Source organism: Myxine glutinosa, chromosome 9, assembly GCF_964187855.1.
Source record: "Myxine glutinosa chromosome 9, kmMyxGlut1.1, whole genome shotgun sequence".
In the NCBI taxonomy this organism is placed as follows: Eukaryota; Metazoa; Chordata; class Myxini; order Myxiniformes; family Myxinidae; genus Myxine; species Myxine glutinosa.
Window position 1 is genome coordinate 50254728 of NC_136269.1, and position 18881 is coordinate 50273608.

Consider the following 18881-nt stretch of genomic DNA (forward strand, 5'->3'; position numbering starts at 1 on the left):
ACTTTCCCCACTTTTGTTGGTGTTGCAAACCACTTTACACACTTGTGCTTGTAATGCAAAACGACTTTTCGCACTTGTGGTTGCGTTGAAAACTACTTTTCGCACTTGTGTTGGTGTTGGATAACCACTTTCAATACTTGTGCTGGCATTGCAAAACCACTTTTCGCACTTGTGTAATTGTTGCAAAACCACTTTTCGCCCTTGTGTAATTGTTGCAAAACCACTTTTCGCGCTCCTGTTAGTGTTGAAATCCACTTTTCGCACTTCTGTCCGTGTTGCAAAACCACTTTCCACACTTGTGCTAGTGATGCAAAACGACTTTCCACACTTGTGTTAGTGTTGCATAACCACTTTCCACACTTGTGTTGGTGTTGCAAACCACTTTACACACTTGTGCTAGTAATGCAGAATGACTTTTCGCACTTGTGTTCGTGTTGAAAACCACTTTTCGCACTTGTGTTCGTGTTGCAAAACCACTTTCCCCACTTGTGGTCGTGTTGCAAAACCATTTTCCACACTTGTGTTAGTGTTGCAGAACCATTTTCCACACTTGTGTTCGTGTTGAAAACCACTTGCCGCACTTGTGGTTGCGTTGAAAACCACTTTTCGCACTTGTGTTGGTGTTGCATAACCTCTTTCCACACTTGTGTTGGTGTTGCATAACCACTTCCACACTTGTGCTGGTGCTGCAAAACCACTTTCCGCACTTGTGTTGGTGTTGCATAACCACTTTCCACACTTGTGCTGGCAATGCAAAACCACTTTTCGCACTTGTGCGAGTATTGCAAAGCCACTTTCGCCACTTTTGTTGGTGTTGCAAAACCACTTTACACACTTGTGGTCGTGTTGCAAAACCATTTTCCACACTTGTGCTGGTGTTGCAGAACCACTTTCCGTTCTTGTGGTTGCGTTGAAAACCACTTTTTGCACTTGTGTTAGTGTAGAAAACTACTTTTCGCACTTATGTTAGTGTTGAAAACTACTTTTCACACTTATGTTCGTGTCGAAAACCACTTTTTACTCTTGTTTTAGTGATGCAGAACGACTTTCTGCACTTGTGTTGGTGTTGCAGAACCATTTTCTGCACTTGTGTTGGTGTTGCATGACCACTTTCCACACTTGTGCCAGCAATGCAAAACCACTTTTCGCACTTGTGTGAATATTGCAAAGCCACTTTCCGCACTTGTGTTAGTGTTGCGAAACCACTTTCCACACTTGTGCTAGTGATGCAAAACCACTTTGCGCACTTGTGTAATTGTGGCAAAACCACTTTTCATGCTCCTGATAGTGTTGAAATCCACTTTCCCCACTTGTGGTCGTGTTGCAAAATCATTTTCCACACTTGTGTTGGTGTTGCATAACCACTTTCCACACTTGTGCTGGCAATGCAAAACCACTTTTCGCACTTGTGTAATTGTGGCAAAACCACTTTTCATGCTCCTGATAGTGTTGAAATCCACTTTCCCCACTTGTGGTCGTGTTGCAAAATCATTTTCCACACTTGTGCTAATGTTGCAGAACCACTTTCCGCACTTGTGGTTGCGTTGAAAACCACTTTTCGCACTTGTGTTAGTGTAGAAAACTACTTTTCGCACTTGTGTTGTTGGTGTTGCATAACCACTTTCAACACTTGTGCTGGCAATGCAAAACCACTTTTCGCACTTGTGTAATTGTTGCAAAACCACTTTTTGCCCTTGTGTAATAGTTGCAAAACCACTTTTCGCGCTCCTGTTAGTGTTGAAATCCACTTTTCGCACTTCTGTTCGTGTTGCAAAACCACTTTTCGCACTTGTGTGAATATTGCAAAACCACTTTCCACACTTGTGTTGGTGTTGCAAAACCACTTTACACACTTGTGCTAGTAATGCAAAACCACTTTTCGCACTTGTGTTCGTGTTGAAAACCACTTTTCGCACTTGTGTTAGTGTTGCAGAACCACTTTCCGCACTTGTGTTAGTGTTGAAAACCACTTTTTACACTTGTGTTAGTGTTGCAGAACCACTTTCCGCACTTGTGTTGGTGTTGCATAACCACTTTCCACACTTGTGCTCGCAATGCAAAACCACTTTTCACACTTGTGCGAGTATTCCAAAGCCACTTTCTCCACTTGTGTTCGTGTTGCAAAACCACTTTCCACACTTGTATTAGTGTTGCAGAACCACTTTCCGCACTTGTGGTTGCATTGAAAACCACTTTTCGCACTTGTGTTAGTGTAGAGAACTACTTTTCACACTTGTGTTAGTGCAGAAAACTACTTTCCCCACTTGTGTTAGTGTTGCAAAACCACTTTCCACACTTGTGTTGGTGTTGCAAAATCACTTTCCACACTTGTACTAGTGCTGCAGAACCACCTGCCGCACTGGTGGTTGCGTTGAAAACTATTTTTCGCACTTATGTTAGTGTTGAAAACCACTTTTCACACTTGTGTTGGTGATGCATAACCACTTCCACACTTGTGCTAGCAATGCAAACCACTTTTCGCACTTGTGTTCATGTTGAAAACCACTTTTCGCACTTGGGGTAAATTTGCAAAACCATTTTCCACACTTGTGTTGATGTTGCAGAACCATTTTCCACACTTGTGTTCGTGTTGAAAACCACTTTCCGCACTTGTGGTTGCGTTGAAAACCACTTTTCGCACTTGTGTTGGTGTAGAAAACTACTTTTCGCACTTGTGTTGGTGTTGCATAACCACTTCTCCACACTTGTGCAGGCAATGCAAAACCACTTTTTGCACTTGTGTAATTGTTGCAATACCACTTTTCACGCTCCTGTTATTGTTGCAAAACCACTTTCCGCACTGGTGTTCGTGTTGCAAAACCACGTTCCACACTTGTGTTAGTGTTGCAAAATCACTTTCTGCACTTGTGTTAGTGCAGCAAACTGCTTTTTGCACTTGTGTTAGTGTTGAAAACCACTTTTCACACTTGTGCTAGTGTTGCATAACCACTTTCCACACTTGTGTTAGTGTTGCAGAACCACTTTCCGCACTTGCGATGGCATTGAAAACCACTTTTCGTACTTGTGTTAGTGTTGAAAACCACTTTTCGCACTTGTGTTAGTGTTGCAGAACCACTTTCCGCACTTGTGTTAGTGTTGAAAACCACTTTTTACACTTGTGTTAGTGTTGCAGAACCACTTTCCGCACTTGTGTTGGTGTTGCATAACCACTTTCCACACTTGTGCTCGCAATGCAAAACCACTTTTCACACTTGTGCGAGTATTCCAAAGCCACTTTCTCCACTTGTGTTAGTGTTGCAAAACCACTTTCCACACTTGTGCTAGTGATGCAAAACCACTTTCCACACTTGTGTTCTTGTTGCAAAACCACTTTCCACACTTGTATTAGTGTTGCAGAACCACTTTCCGCACTTGTGGTTGCGTTGAAAACCACTTTTCGCACTTGTGTTAGTGTAGAGAACTACTTTTCACACTTGTGTTAGTGTTGAAAACCACTTTTCACACTTGTGTTAGTGCTGCAGAACCACTTTCCGTACTTGTGGTTGTGTTGAAAACCACTTTCCGCACTTGTGGTTGCGTTGAAAACCACTTTTCACACTTGTGTTAGTGCAGAAAACTACTTTCCCCACTTGTGTTAGTGTTGCATAACCACTTTCCACACTTGTGTTGGTGTTGCAAGCCACTTTACACACTTGTGCTAGTAATGCAGAATGCCTTTTCGCACTTGTGTTCGTGTTGAAAACCACTTTTCGCACTTGTGTTCGTGTTGCAAAACCACTTTCCCCACTTGTGGTCGTGTTGCAAAACCATTTTCCACACTTGTGTTCGTGTTGAAAACCACTTTCCGCACTTGTGGTTGCGTTGAAAACCACTTTTCGCACTTGTGTTAGTGTAGAAAACTATTTTTCGCACTTGTGTTGGTGTTGCATAACCACTTTCCACACTTGTGTTGGTGTTGCATAACCACTTCCACACTTGTGTTGGTGTTGCATAACCACTTCCACACTTGTGCTGGTGTTGCAAAACCACTTTCCGCACTTGTGTTGGTGTTGCATAACCACTTTCCACACTTGTGCTGGCAATGCAAAACCACTTTTCGCACTTGTGCAAGTATTGCAAAGCCACTTTCCCCACTTTTGTTGGTGTTGCAAACCACTTTACACACTTGTGCTTGTAATGCAAAACGACTTTTCGCACTTGTGGTTGCGTTGAAAACTACTTTTCGCACTTGTGTTGGTGTTGGATAACCACTTTCAATACTTGTGCTGGCATTGCAAAACCACTTTTCGCACTTGTGTAATTGTTGCAAAACCACTTTTCGCCCTTGTGTAATTGTTGCAAAACCACTTTTCGCGCTCCTGTTAGTGTTGAAATCCACTTTTCGCACTTCTGTCCGTGTTGCAAAACCACTTTCCACACTTGTGCTAGTGATGCAAAACGACTTTCCACACTTGTGTTAGTGTTGCATAACCACTTTCCACACTTGTGTTGGTGTTGCAAACCACTTTACACACTTGTGCTAGTAATGCAGAATGACTTTTCGCACTTGTGTTCGTGTTGAAAACCACTTTTCGCACTTGTGTTCGTGTTGCAAAACCACTTTCCCCACTTGTGGTCGTGTTGCAAAACCATTTTCCACACTTGTGTTAGTGTTGCAGAACCATTTTCCACACTTGTGTTCGTGTTGAAAACCACTTGCCGCACTTGTGGTTGCGTTGAAAACCACTTTTCGCACTTGTGTTGGTGTTGCATAACCTCTTTCCACACTTGTGTTGGTGTTGCATAACCACTTCCACACTTGTGCTGGTGCTGCAAAACCACTTTCCGCACTTGTGTTGGTGTTGCATAACCACTTTCCACACTTGTGCTGGCAATGCAAAACCACTTTTCGCACTTGTGCGAGTATTGCAAAGCCACTTTCGCCACTTTTGTTGGTGTTGCAAAACCACTTTACACACTTGTGGTCGTGTTGCAAAACCATTTTCCACACTTGTGCTGGTGTTGCAGAACCACTTTCCGTTCTTGTGGTTGCGTTGAAAACCACTTTTTGCACTTGTGTTAGTGTAGAAAACTACTTTTCGCACTTATGTTAGTGTTGAAAACTACTTTTCACACTTATGTTCGTGTCGAAAACCACTTTTTACTCTTGTTTTAGTGATGCAGAACGACTTTCTGCACTTGTGTTGGTGTTGCAGAACCATTTTCTGCACTTGTGTTGGTGTTGCATGACCACTTTCCACACTTGTGCCAGCAATGCAAAACCACTTTTCGCACTTGTGTGAATATTGCAAAGCCACTTTCCGCACTTGTGTTAGTGTTGCGAAACCACTTTCCACACTTGTGCTAGTGATGCAAAACCACTTTGCGCACTTGTGTAATTGTGGCAAAACCACTTTTCATGCTCCTGATAGTGTTGAAATCCACTTTCCCCACTTGTGGTCGTGTTGCAAAATCATTTTCCACACTTGTGTTGGTGTTGCATAACCACTTTCCACACTTGTGCTGGCAATGCAAAACCACTTTTCGCACTTGTGTAATTGTGGCAAAACCACTTTTCATGCTCCTGATAGTGTTGAAATCCACTTTCCCCACTTGTGGTCGTGTTGCAAAATCATTTTCCACACTTGTGCTAATGTTGCAGAACCACTTTCCGCACTTGTGGTTGCGTTGAAAACCACTTTTCGCACTTGTGTTAGTGTAGAAAACTACTTTTCGCACTTGTGTTGTTGGTGTTGCATAACCACTTTCAACACTTGTGCTGGCAATGCAAAACCACTTTTCGCACTTGTGTAATTGTTGCAAAACCACTTTTTGCCCTTGTGTAATAGTTGCAAAACCACTTTTCGCGCTCCTGTTAGTGTTGAAATCCACTTTTCGCACTTCTGTTCGTGTTGCAAAACCACTTTTCGCACTTGTGTGAATATTGCAAAACCACTTTCCACACTTGTGTTGGTGTTGCAAAACCACTTTACACACTTGTGCTAGTAATGCAAAACCACTTTTCGCACTTGTGTTCGTGTTGAAAACCACTTTTCGCACTTGTGTTAGTGTTGCAGAACCACTTTCCGCACTTGTGTTAGTGTTGAAAACCACTTTTTACACTTGTGTTAGTGTTGCAGAACCACTTTCCGCACTTGTGTTGGTGTTGCATAACCACTTTCCACACTTGTGCTCGCAATGGAAAACCACTTTTCACACTTGTGCGAGTATTCCAAAGCCACTTTCTCCACTTGTGTTAGTGTTGCAGAACCACTTTCCGCACTTGTGTTGGTGTTGCATAACCACTTTCCACACTTGTGCTCGCAATGCAAAACCACTTTTCACACTTGTGCGAGTATTCCAAAGCCACTTTCTCCACTTGTGTTCGTGTTGCAAAACCACTTTCCACACTTGTATTAGTGTTGCAGAACCACTTTCCGCACTTGTGGTTGCATTGAAAACCACTTTTCGCACTTGTGTTAGTGTAGAGAACTACTTTTCACACTTGTGTTAGTGCAGAAAACTACTTTCCCCACTTGTGTTAGTGTTGCAAAACCACTTTCCACACTTGTGTTGGTGTTGCAAAATCACTTTCCACACTTGTACTAGTGCTGCAGAACCACCTGCCGCACTGGTGGTTGCGTTGAAAACTATTTTTCGCACTTATGTTAGTGTTGAAAACCACTTTTCACACTTGTGTTGGTGATGCATAACCACTTCCACACTTGTGCTAGCAATGCAAACCACTTTTCGCACTTGTGTTCATGTTGAAAACCACTTTTCGCACTTGGGGTAAATTTGCAAAACCATTTTCCACACTTGTGTTGATGTTGCAGAACCATTTTCCACACTTGTGTTCGTGTTGAAAACCACTTTCCGCACTTGTGGTTGCATTGAAAACCACTTTTCGCACTTGTGTTGGTGTAGAAAACTACTTTTCGCACTTGTGTTGGTGTTGCATAACCACTTCTCCACACTTGTGCAGGCAATGCAAAACCACTTTTTGCACTTGTGTAATTGTTGCAATACCACTTTTCACGCTCCTGTTATTGTTGCAAAACCACTTTCCGCACTGGTGTTCGTGTTGCAAAACCACGTTCCACACTTGTGTTAGTGTTGCAAAATCACTTTCTGCACTTGTGTTAGTGCAGCAAACTGCTTTTTGCACTTGTGTTAGTGTTGAAAACCACTTTTCACACTTGTGCTAGTGTTGCATAACCACTTTCCACACTTGTGTTAGTGTTGCAGAACCACTTTCCGCACTTGCGATGGCATTGAAAACCACTTTTCGTACTTGTGTTAGTGTTGAAAACCACTTTTTGTCCCCCGTCGCACCGCGGAGCGAAAGGGGGACTATGGTTTTCCCCCCGTCCGTGCGTCCGTGCGTGCGTGCATGCGTGCATGCGTAAGCGAAGGACCGCATTCGAATTTGGTGTGTGTGTCAACCCACGTCAAAATCCAAGATGGCCGCCGCCATGTATGTCTGACGCCATGTATGTCTGAACCATGTGAGCGGAATATCTTGGGAAAAATAAGCGAAGTACCAACTTCTAATCTGGTGTATCTAGGCATAAGGAAGAACCCTTTTGAAAATTGGGTCGCCACGTCCAAATCCAAGATGGCCGCCGCCATGTATGTCTGAACCTTGTGAGCGGAATATCTTGAAAAATAAGCGAAGTACCAACTCCTAATCTGGTGTGCGGGTGTGTCTGGACATACCGATGAACGCTATTGAAAATTGGGTCGCCACGTCAAAATCTAAGATGGCCGCCACCATATATATGTCTGAACCTTGTGAGCGAAATATCTTGAAAAATATGCGAAGTATCAGCTTCTAATCTGGTTTGTTGGTGTATCCAGTCAGAAGGAAGAACCCTATTGAAAATTGAGTCGCCACGTCAAAATCCAAGATGGCCGCCGCCATGTATGTCTGAAACTTGTGAGCGGAATATCTTGAAAAATAAGCGAAGTACCACCTTCTAATCTGGTGTGTGGGTGTATCTAGGCATAAGGAAGAACGCTATTGAAAATTGGGTCGCCACGTCAAAATCCTTTTTGGCCGCCACCATATATATGTCTGAACCTTGTGAGCGAAATATCTTGAAAAATAAGCGAAGTACCAACTTCTAATCTGGTGTGTGGGTGTATCTAGGCATAAGGAAGAACGCTCTTGAAAAGTGGGTCGCCACGTCAAAATCCAAGATGGCCGCCACCATATATATGTCTGAACATTGTGAGCGAAATATCTTGAAAAATAAATGGACTACTAACTTCTAATCTGGTGTGTGGGTGTATCTAGGCATAAGGAAGAACGCTATTGCAAATTGCGTCGCCACGTCAAAATCCAAGATGGCCGCCACCATGTATGAATGAACCTTGTGAGCGAAATATCATGTCATGGCATGTTTTCTGCGTCTTCCACTTTGTCAACTCGCATCACTTCCCCGACGGGGGACCTAGGCGTAACGCTTGTTTCATATTTAACATGCCAAACTGATCCCCTTTGGACATTGGTGCGATTTTCTATTTTTCTGGCACAAAGGATGAGTGTTTGGACGCAAAATAATTGCAGGCCAAAGCAGTTTGATGCCGATTGTTGCACCGACAGTCTCCAGCATTCTAATTGGTAACGTGTGTAACCATGTGTAATTAGAGAATTGGACAGTTCCGTCTGGCCACTCTGCCATAAAGCCCAGATCGGTGGAGTGTTGCAGTGATGGTTGTCCTTCTGGAAGTTTCTCCCATCTCCACACAGGATCTCTGGAGCTCAGCCAGAGTGACCGTCGGGTTCTTGGTCACCTCTCTTGCCAAGGCCCTGCTCCCCCGATTGCTCAGTTTGGCCGGGCGGCCAGCTCTAGGAAGAGTCCTGGTTGTTCCAAACTTCTTCCACTTAAGAATTATGGAGGCCACTGTCCTCTTGGGAACCTTCAATGCAGCAGAAATTTTTTTGTAGGCTTACCCAGATCTGTGCCTCAACACAATCCTGTCTCTGAGCTCTGCAGGCAGTTCCTTTGACCTCCTGGCTTGGTTTTTGCTCTGATATGCATTGTCAGCTGTGAGACCTTATATAGACAGGTGTGTGCCTTTCCAAATCATGTCCAATCAATTGAATTTACCACAGGTGGACTCCAATCAAGGTGTAGAAACATCTCAAAGATGATCAAGAGAAATGGGAGGCTCCTGTGCTAAATTTTAAGTGTGATAGCAAAGGGTCTGAATACTTATGTAAATGTGATATTTCAGTTTTTTTCTTTTTAGTAAATTTGCAAAACTTTCTAAAATCCTGTTTTCTCTTTGTCATTATGGGGTATTGATACCTGGTGTTAGGCTAGCGGCTAGGGTGCCAGCTTAGGATCCTAGGATCCTGGGTTCGAATCCCGGTCGATCGCTGAATTAACGCCAGGGGGGTTGACTCAGCCTGTCATCCTTCCGAGGTCGGCTAATTGAGTACCAGTTCACTGGTAATTCCCTGTTTGTCGTTAAATGCGGCAAAAAGGTTTGGCGGCAGGAAGGAGGGCATCCGGCCGTAAAACATTGCTTCAAAAAGGGGACCGAAAAACAACAACAACCACGGTTCCCGAAAAAGGCCAACTCCTGCCTTGCGGGGAAAAAAATGGCCTCTAAAGGTGGTTTTTATTATGGGGTATTGAGTGTAGATTGATGAGGGAAAAAATGAATTTAAACGATTTCAGCACAAGGCTGCAACATAACAAAATGTGAAAAAAGTGAAGGGGCCTGAATACTTTCTGAATGCACTGTATGCATTACCAATGCATGGAGAAAAGCAATCAATTGCACTTGTAGACCAATGTAACGAAAAGCTAGCAATATTCCTGTGGAGAGACACAGGTGCTATACTATTCAATATAATGCAAGTCAAATGCTTTTCAGCCATAGACAATCAAGTGTTACTCAAAGGAATGGTACTGCATTCAGTCCACGTCACTCTATGAAAACTCAAACAAGTCGAGAGCTTCTCATGCTGAGATCCCAAATTCAAATATAATATGTATTCATTTGTTTTCTGCTAATTTCCTTTCGATTTATTTCAAAGTACACCGGTGTTTCCTAATATATTTGACCTGTCTTTGACTTATGTACAGGCCCTTCCATGAAACTTTCATTGCTGCTTAAGGAAGACAAAAAATGTTTGTTTTTCCCCAGAAGCCAGAACATTATTATGAATTGACTTACAAAGGGCAATTTGATTACTGATCCTCCTCTACCATCAATCTATAGCCCCAAACGTTATTCGATGTTCAGGGCTTGAACATTTCATGTCATGAACAATGGAATTATTGAATTGTATCACAAGTAAGCATTCTGATAATCACAGTCACAATGCAATGAACAATAATCCCACAGTTTCAAAACAATTTGCCGGGCTTTGAAACTTTACCACCTACTAGGATTAACTGTTTGCTAACTTACGGTACTTTTTTCATCATTTTTGCAGGAAACCAGGTTCATTGAAAGAGCAGTGGATCACCTTGCGAGAATTTGTAACCCCCACATTCAACATGGTTTGTACAGTATTTCTTGTAACTCAGAACATTTTTACAAGCTCGATAAAACTTGACAATGGCCAAAGGGCCAAATAAATCTGTCAAAATGATGAAAGTTAGTTGGAAAAGCATTTTTATGTTAATTTTAATTAGTTGCTTTTTTCAATTAAATTTCCCTTGCAAATAAAAATTTTTGCGGTGCATTTATGTGCAGGGCTCATTTTAATTTGTCATAAATGTTGACGTGATCGTTTTAAAATCCTTCGTTGAAAATTCTGCAGTACTGACGATAATATATATATATTTAAATATATATTTATATATCTATTTATACATATATATATATATATATATATATATATATATATATATATATATATATATACGTATATATATATATATTATATATATATATATATATGTTTATATTTATATATATATATATATATATATATTTATATTTATATATATTTATATTTATATATATATATTTATATATATTTATATATATATATATTTATATTTATATATATATATATATATATATATATATATATATATATATATATATATATATATATATATATATATATATATATATTATATATATATATATATATATATATATATATATATATATATATATTATATATATATATATATATATTTATATATATATATATTTATATATATATTTATATTTATATATATATATATATATTTATATTTATATATATTTATATATATATATATATATATTTATATATATATATTTATATTTATTTATATTTATTTATATTTATATTTATTTATATTTATTTATATTTATATATATATATATTTATATATATTTATATATATATATATTTATATATATATATTTATATTTATATATATATATATTTATATATTTATATATTTATTTATATATATATTTATATTTATATATATATTTATATATATATATATTTTTATATATTTATATATTTATTTATATTTATATTTATATATATATATTTATATTTATATATACGTATATATATTTATATATTTATTTTTATATATATTTATATTTATATATTTTTATATATTTATATATATTTATATTTATATATATTTATATATATTTATATTTATATATATTTATATATTTATATATATTTATATTTATATATATTTATATTTATATATTTATATATATTTATATTTATATATTTATGTTTCCTGAGAATGTTTCTTCAGCTGCCTTTGGTTGTTTATTATGAAACTCTAAACATAACCTGAACTTCTCTATGAAAACCACTAAGGTACACCTTGAACGTTTTAATGTGCCTCAGCTAGTATAAACCTTTGAGGTGCATTGCAGTGAAAGGAATTTGCACTTGGGGTTGGTATTCCACATGCCAACATCATGAAAATTTACTTTTAAGGTTGCACATCCAAAGCTGTCTTTGAGGTTGCACATCAAAAGCATCCCAGAGGTTCCATCTTCAGGGAAGACCTTATGCAAACTTGATCTTCCAACCTTTAATAGAAAGGAAAGAGCTTGTTGTGGGGTTGACCTCTTCCAGCTATTTTTTTTTTTAAGGTACCAGCTGTGCAGGCATGACCATGTTTATACAGTCATGCTGTGGTCAGTACAAAGTAGCATAGCCGTTTCTAATTGTTTGGCCTAGTCTTTATTGTTGTCTTTTGATATGAGATCTAGCTAGGTTTCTGGAAGAACGAACATAAGCTACAGAGGGTTGTAGTCTACCGTACTGACATTGTGGAGGTGGGGAAACAGGTTAGCTCAGAACAAGCATTTGGATGAATGAAAAGGAAAGGTTGGGGAAGTATGCCGATAACAGGACTTGTGTGGGGAGGGAAATGGTAGAAAAAAGAAGCTTAGTGGGTAGGGGTGGAGGATAGCAGGTAGGGGTGGAAGATAGCAGGTAGGGGTGGAAGATAGCAGGTAGGGGTGGAGGATAGCAGGTAGGGGTGGAATATGGCAGGTATGAGTGGAAGATGGCAGGAGATTTTGTATACTGAATCGAGGCTCGTGAAAGAGCTAACATTTATTTCACAAACAAATCAACCAGACAAACAAAATATACAAAAAGAGGGAGCAGAAGACAAGATGGGGAGAGAAGGGTAAGCACACAACCACAACATTTGAGAGCAGGGAGAAGTGTGGGAGGGAGAGGGCTTGGGGGCAGGAGGCGTGGGAAGGGGGGGGGGGGGGGGGGGGAGAGGTATAAAACACAAGGGGACCGAAATTAGTGGGGGTAGAAAAGATCAAGGTTTTGGATGGGGGAGGATAAGAGATGGTGGTGAACAGCTGTTTTAAAGACCTGGAGGGTGGAGTGGGATTGAAGAGAGTGAGGGAGTTTGTTCCAGAGGCCGGAGAAAAGAGGAATGAAGGAGTGAAGGTGAGCAGAAAGTCTTGATTTTGGCAGTTTATCCATAAGAGGGTTGCAGGCAGATCTTGTGCGACCTGTAGGAATATTTGTGGGACAGAGCCCAGAGAGAGCTGGGGGGGCAAGGCCAGAGAGGAGTCGGTAGAAGACGGAAAGACACAGATAGAGTAAAAGGTGAGATTTTATTACCTAAAGTAAGTGGTTCCAGAGTTATGGCAAAAGATGAATGAAGAGTGGAGGTGAGCAGTAATAAGCCTGGAGTCTGAAAGGTGAATCAGGATGGTCACATGTATATTCTGAAGAGAGGAAAGCAAAAAGAGTGCAGGGCGGAAAGCAAAAAGACAAGAACGCTGTTTAAAACTGCTTTCTCTCAAAGCTTATTTACTGTTCACAGGATTTCACTGGCATGGGGAATATACAGGTAGTGGACAAAAAATGGAAACACCAACAGTTTGTCACTTAGCAGGGCAGTTGTCTCCAACCCGTCAATAGCGATTGACATGTCAATTCCAGAGTCTTGACCAGTCACTTTTTTTTAAATTCAATTTGAAAAAATGTTTTTTTTCTTTAAATATAGATATAGAGTGGGAAAAGCAGAGATTCTGTTCGGTGGTTGTATTTTAAACTGCAACGGACGTGGGTCGCAATTGCAAACTGCTGGAGAGATGCAAAAAAAGAGCGAAATGTCATTGCACAGACCAATCAGAAATAATTTGCATTTAACCAAAGAAATTATCCATCTATGATGCAGTCACTGTACGCCACGACCTCCATGTAGTTGTCAGTTACTCATTGGCTGTTGTCAAACTGCGGAAACATGGAATAAGCTGGGATTTTCATTTTCATTTTTCTCTTGTTGCTAAGATTTATTTCCTAAAGCCAAAATGACGAGCCAGGAGCCAGGGCCGACTGAGAAGAGGGCAAAAACCTACAATTTCTACCAGGAATGGGAAAGTGAATTAATTTTTTTGACTATCAAAAACAAGAGCATTTGTTTAGTTTGTGATCAGAGTGGAGCCTTGAGTAAAAGATAATTTGGAACGGCATCAGAAGACAATGCATTCAAAATTTCAAGAATTTTTTTCCTTTAAACGTTGCGATTCGGATGAAGAAAGTTGGGAGGTTAAAGGGAATTTTGAAAGCTCAACAGTTACTCTTTTCGAAACTTGTAGCTAAAGGCAAGGCTAGCACAGAGGAGTTTTTTCACATTAGACGTCTGCTGGCGAATCATACGGAACCATTCACCGATGGGGAAGTTATCAAGGAGGCCATGATGGTTGCTGTCGACACCTTGTTCAAAGACTAAGAAGAAAGATGAAATTACGACAGCCATCAAGGGAATGCTGCTTGGCGCTTCAACAGTAGCCAAAAGGATGGAATCGTCGGAGGACGTGTCTCAGCAAATACACCAAGACTTGTCAGACTGTGAATGTTTCTCACTGTAGTTTCAAGAATCAGGAGATATGGCTCAGCTGAATGTTTTCGTCCGCATGGTATTCGAAAACTCAACAACAAAGGAGGACTTCCTCACTCTTTTGCCACTCAAAGAGGGGACAAGAGACGAGGAAGTCTACAACAAATTCAAAAGGTATATGACTGAGAAAAACATTCTAATCAAGAAGCTGTTTCCAATCACAACCGATGGTGCATTGGCAATGCTGGGTGTCAATGCAGTCTTTATTGCACTTTGCAGAAATGATCCTGAATTTCCCTCCTTTGTCAATTACCACTGTGTTATCCACCAACAAGCAATAGCGAGCAAGGTTATTGACTTTTCTCATAGAATGACAGTTGTTGTCAAGATGGTCAATTTGTGACAGAGTTCTGCAACACGCTCGTTGAAATCATTACTCGATGAGCTTGATGGCACCTACTGTGAGCTAATCCTTCAATCACATGTGCGATGGTTAAGTCGAGGACAAATCCTCCAGATATTTATAGATCTGATCCCTGAAATTGTTCCCCATCTTCATCAAGGAATGAGGTGTACAGCGAGCTGTCAGATAATGCGTGGTTGTTGGACTTGGGGTTTCTTACGGATATTACAGCAAAATTCAACAAGCTGAATCGTGGACTGCAGGGAAGAGACAGGGGCTTGTCATACATGATCATTTCAGTGAATGCATTCAAGTTGAAACTGGGCATGTGGTTCTCCCAGTTAAAGAACAACATGGCAGAGCACTTCCCAAATCTGGAGGAAATCCTACAAAACATTAAAGAGAAAGGGTTACATCCAAATACGTTCTGTGACCACCTGAACAGAATGGAAAAGGAATTCAACAGACCATTTCAGGAGATGGGCAAGATGGAGCAAATCATTATGTTTGTCTCAAATCCTTTACTTCAAGTGGACATTGGAGAACAGACCACACGGTCACGTGGTCTGGCCACAAACGGGCATTGCTTCAGAGCATGATCTAACGGATTGAGGTCTGGGCAACCCAAAATGGGACAAATTTTACATTCATCCAAATATCATTTAACATCATGCAAGTGTCAAAACAGGAAAAAAAACATTTAACTCAAAATTTTATATTGCGTCGTTCCTGGTGGAACGTTTTGCCATTTCCCAACTTTGCTTTTGGTGGGAAGCGTGGGGATTGCCTTTGTGCGCCATCGACTTCACTCTACTTTTATGATTGTTATTTGTGTGCATAAATCTGAATTACGTGCTTTGTAATGTAGATAATAAATTCTGCTAGGAGTAAACCTTACATGCTTTTCTTGTTTGTTACTTTAACAGGCATGGTATGACACGGCCAATTTCAGACAATGTAACTCATTTGTATACGATTAGCATTTCTATATCAACATATTGACGATCTCAGCAATTACGGTATGTCGTACGTTGACAAAATACTTTTTTTTAAAGAAGAAAATTTATTTATTTGAGTCAGTATAGACCACATGCACATGGTTGTGGGTTTTTAAAAAATCAGGTAATCAAATTGCCATTTTAAACTTGCCTAAGAATCATTTAATAATTAATCAAAGTGAAAGACCAGCATTTTATGCAGCTTGTGAATTTTATGGTAGTCATGATTTAATAAAGCTACTTTCTTGCAGAGGTGGTACTGACTACAAGGCAATGCTCAATATATTTATATGCATGAATATGTTGATAGGCAATGGCAATTGTTTTGATGTTTGCAGTTGCTCTCAATGGTGAAAGGAAAAAAAAAAACCAGGAGAAAAAAATATGAAGCACAAGAAGGATTGTGCTTCAGGACAAGGAAATGGATCAAATTTTTTTTCATTAATTCAAATTTCATTTGCTAGGTGTAAGTGCAATGATGTGGAACACCTTCCTGGTAGAACGTCTGTCAGCTACCACTCTGCTCATCGATAAGGTAGGAGTCAACATCATAATTTAATTACTTATTTGGCATCTTGCATTACCTTGGTGCTATGTAATCATTTTATGAAGAAAAAGGAAGAGGGTGACAGGTAATAGGAATTGTTGAAGGAGATCCAGTGAGAGGGTCTCATGGAGAAAGGAGGGGAGGGATATGGAAGTGGGTTTTAAGGAGGGCAGAGATAACTTAAGTCGAGGAAGAGTGGCAGGCAGAGGTTTGCAGTGACGGTGGGGAGAGCGATGAGAAGACAAAAGGTTGCAAAGATAAATGGGTGGGATGTAAATTAGGGGGTAATAGGTTGTGGCTTTGTTGGAGTGCTTGCTTGAGCGATTAAGCCACTATGTATGTGTATTTATATTTATTTATTTATATATATATATATATATATATATATATATATATATATATATATATATATATATTCCATGATAAGTGACCTTAAAACGGCAGTATAAATTGGAGAATGCAATGTGTGTAGTTGTCGACCTATGTTATATCTATGGGTAAGAGTCATATTTTGCCTGTTTTAGATCTGGCAACATTGAGCGTATGACATCAGTAGAGAAGTTCCAAGATGGCGGCTCCCTTAGAAGCATGCACCAAGGAGGAGCAATGTTCTGTCATCCATTTCTTGGGAAGTGAGGGTGTGAATCCCAGTGAAACCCATCGCAGAATGAAGATGCAATATGGTGACGCATGTTTATCGCTGCAGCAGGTGTACGACTAGGACAGGAAGTTTAAAAGTGGAGTGTCCAGTGTGGCAGACGCTGCTCGCTCGGGCTGGCCTCACACAGCCGACATACCTGAAATGGTTGCAGGAGTTGAGTGCGTGCTAAGGGAAAACCGTCGCTTTACGCTGAATGAAGTGGTCTCCGAATTGAACATTAGCCATGGTTCAGCACATCTTATCATTCACAACGTGCTGGGATTCCGCAAAGTGTCTGCAAGGTGGGTGCCGAGACAACTCACACCCAAACTGAAAGAACGGCGAGTGGACGCATGTGAAGAACTTCTGCGCCGTTATGCAGAAGGCGACGCTTTCTTACAGCGTGTAGTGACTGGGAATGAAAGCTGGGTCCACTACTTTCAGCAAGAAACGAAGAGGTCAAGCAAACAATGGCACCATTCAACTTCACCGAAGCCCAAATAATTCCACACACAGCCGTCCGCTGGAAAAGTGATGCTGACGCTCTTCTGGGATAGCCGAGGCCCACTTGTAGAGCATTACATGCCCAGAGGGACCACGGTCACCAGTGCATCGTACTGCGACCTCCTTAAAAATCATCTGAAACCAGCAATCAGATCAAAACGTCATGGACTACTCACTACCGGTGCTTTGCTGCAGCATGACAATGCTCGACCCCATACTGCCCACGCTACGGATGCAACAATCGAGGACCTGCATTTTGAGTGTCTTCCTCATCCACCCTACTTGCCAGACCTCGCCCCTTAGGATTACCACATATTGGGGCCACTTAAAGAGACGCTTGGTGGAACCACTTTCCGATCTGATGAATAGATCCAAGAGGTGGTGCACGAATGGCTACACAAGCAGCCAAACTATTTTTTTCTAGAGGAATCCAGGCCTCGGTAATGCGCTGGAAAAATGCAATGAACGCAATGTAGATTATGTTGAAAACTAACATTTGTTACACATGTACATGCAATAAACAAGTTGTGAAAAATATTCAAACTCAACATCAAAGACATTCAACCTCAGATCCACCCTCAGGTTTGTGGACCTCATGTTGAAAGTTTGAGAAAGGAATATTGATTGCCATCGTATAGTTGTGGATCCTCCATATGTTCTGTTCTCATGCTATGTAATCTATTTGTATAATATAAAGTAATATAACGTTTTATGGCTTTTTGCAGAGCATTTTCGGGTAACATAATTTTGTTTCCTTTTTGTACAGGTTTGCAAAGCTCCAAAGGATCGGCTGTGTAGGCGGGTGAGCATCTTTTCATGTTGCTTTGATATAGTTCCGCCATTTGTTTCTTCATGAAAATCATTGATGCTCACACTTTATTTGTTTCTGTTTCCACAGGATTTGGGCATGGGTGACAAGGCTGCAACAGTCTTTCTTAGCTGCTGCTGTGAACTTTTGCAGATTTTGCTAGAGGTGAATTCAAAACATTCAACATTTAATCCTAAAGCCTCTCAGGACAGGTGGCACGGAATGTACAAAGAACAGCTTCACCATGACTAAGTCTCAACTCGACAAGTTTAATCATAAAATATTATTTTGAATGGCTGTGTGACATACATTTTGGTTTTTATACTGATCATCGCTATTAAAGGCAACTTCGTGTTTATACAAACTTCCCATCATTCACACAATCAAAGGAATTCCTTCTGAGAAGTCTTTCTAATATTTTATCTTGCATATCTGCTGATATGAATGGAATTACAAGTTGCATGAATGAAGATTGTGAAAATTGCAAATCGTTCAGAGAGACGCGCATTGCTAGTCTTGATTTGTCAGTCTGCACTGGAGATCTTAGCGCTTGTGCATTTCACTGGCATGATGGGAAGCCAGGTGCGTAAAAACGTTGGTGAAATGCAGCTTTAAGCAGCATATGTTTATTATGATACAGGAAGTCCCTGCTTTACGAACACAGTATGCTCCTAAAAATGTGTTCTTAAGCTGGATGTTCGTACACCGAATCAATAAATCCCC

General features: G+C 40.2%; 1 protein-coding gene across 3 annotated transcripts in view; it reads left to right on the forward strand.

The window, feature by feature from the left end:
* The window catches only part of RAB3GAP2 (RAB3 GTPase activating non-catalytic protein subunit 2), a 189861-nt gene that overhangs the window by 129609 nt on the left and 41371 nt on the right, over positions 1 to 18881 (forward strand). For all 3 annotated transcript variants that reach the window (XM_078784331.1, XM_078784333.1, XM_078784332.1), the window contains exons 28-31: positions 10397 to 10463; positions 16124 to 16194; positions 18117 to 18152; positions 18249 to 18323. In XM_078784331.1, coding sequence (XP_078640457.1) covers positions 10397 to 10463; positions 16124 to 16194; positions 18117 to 18152; positions 18249 to 18323 — 249 coding nt within the window. The remainder of the gene's footprint in view (positions 1 to 10396; positions 10464 to 16123; positions 16195 to 18116; positions 18153 to 18248; positions 18324 to 18881) is intronic.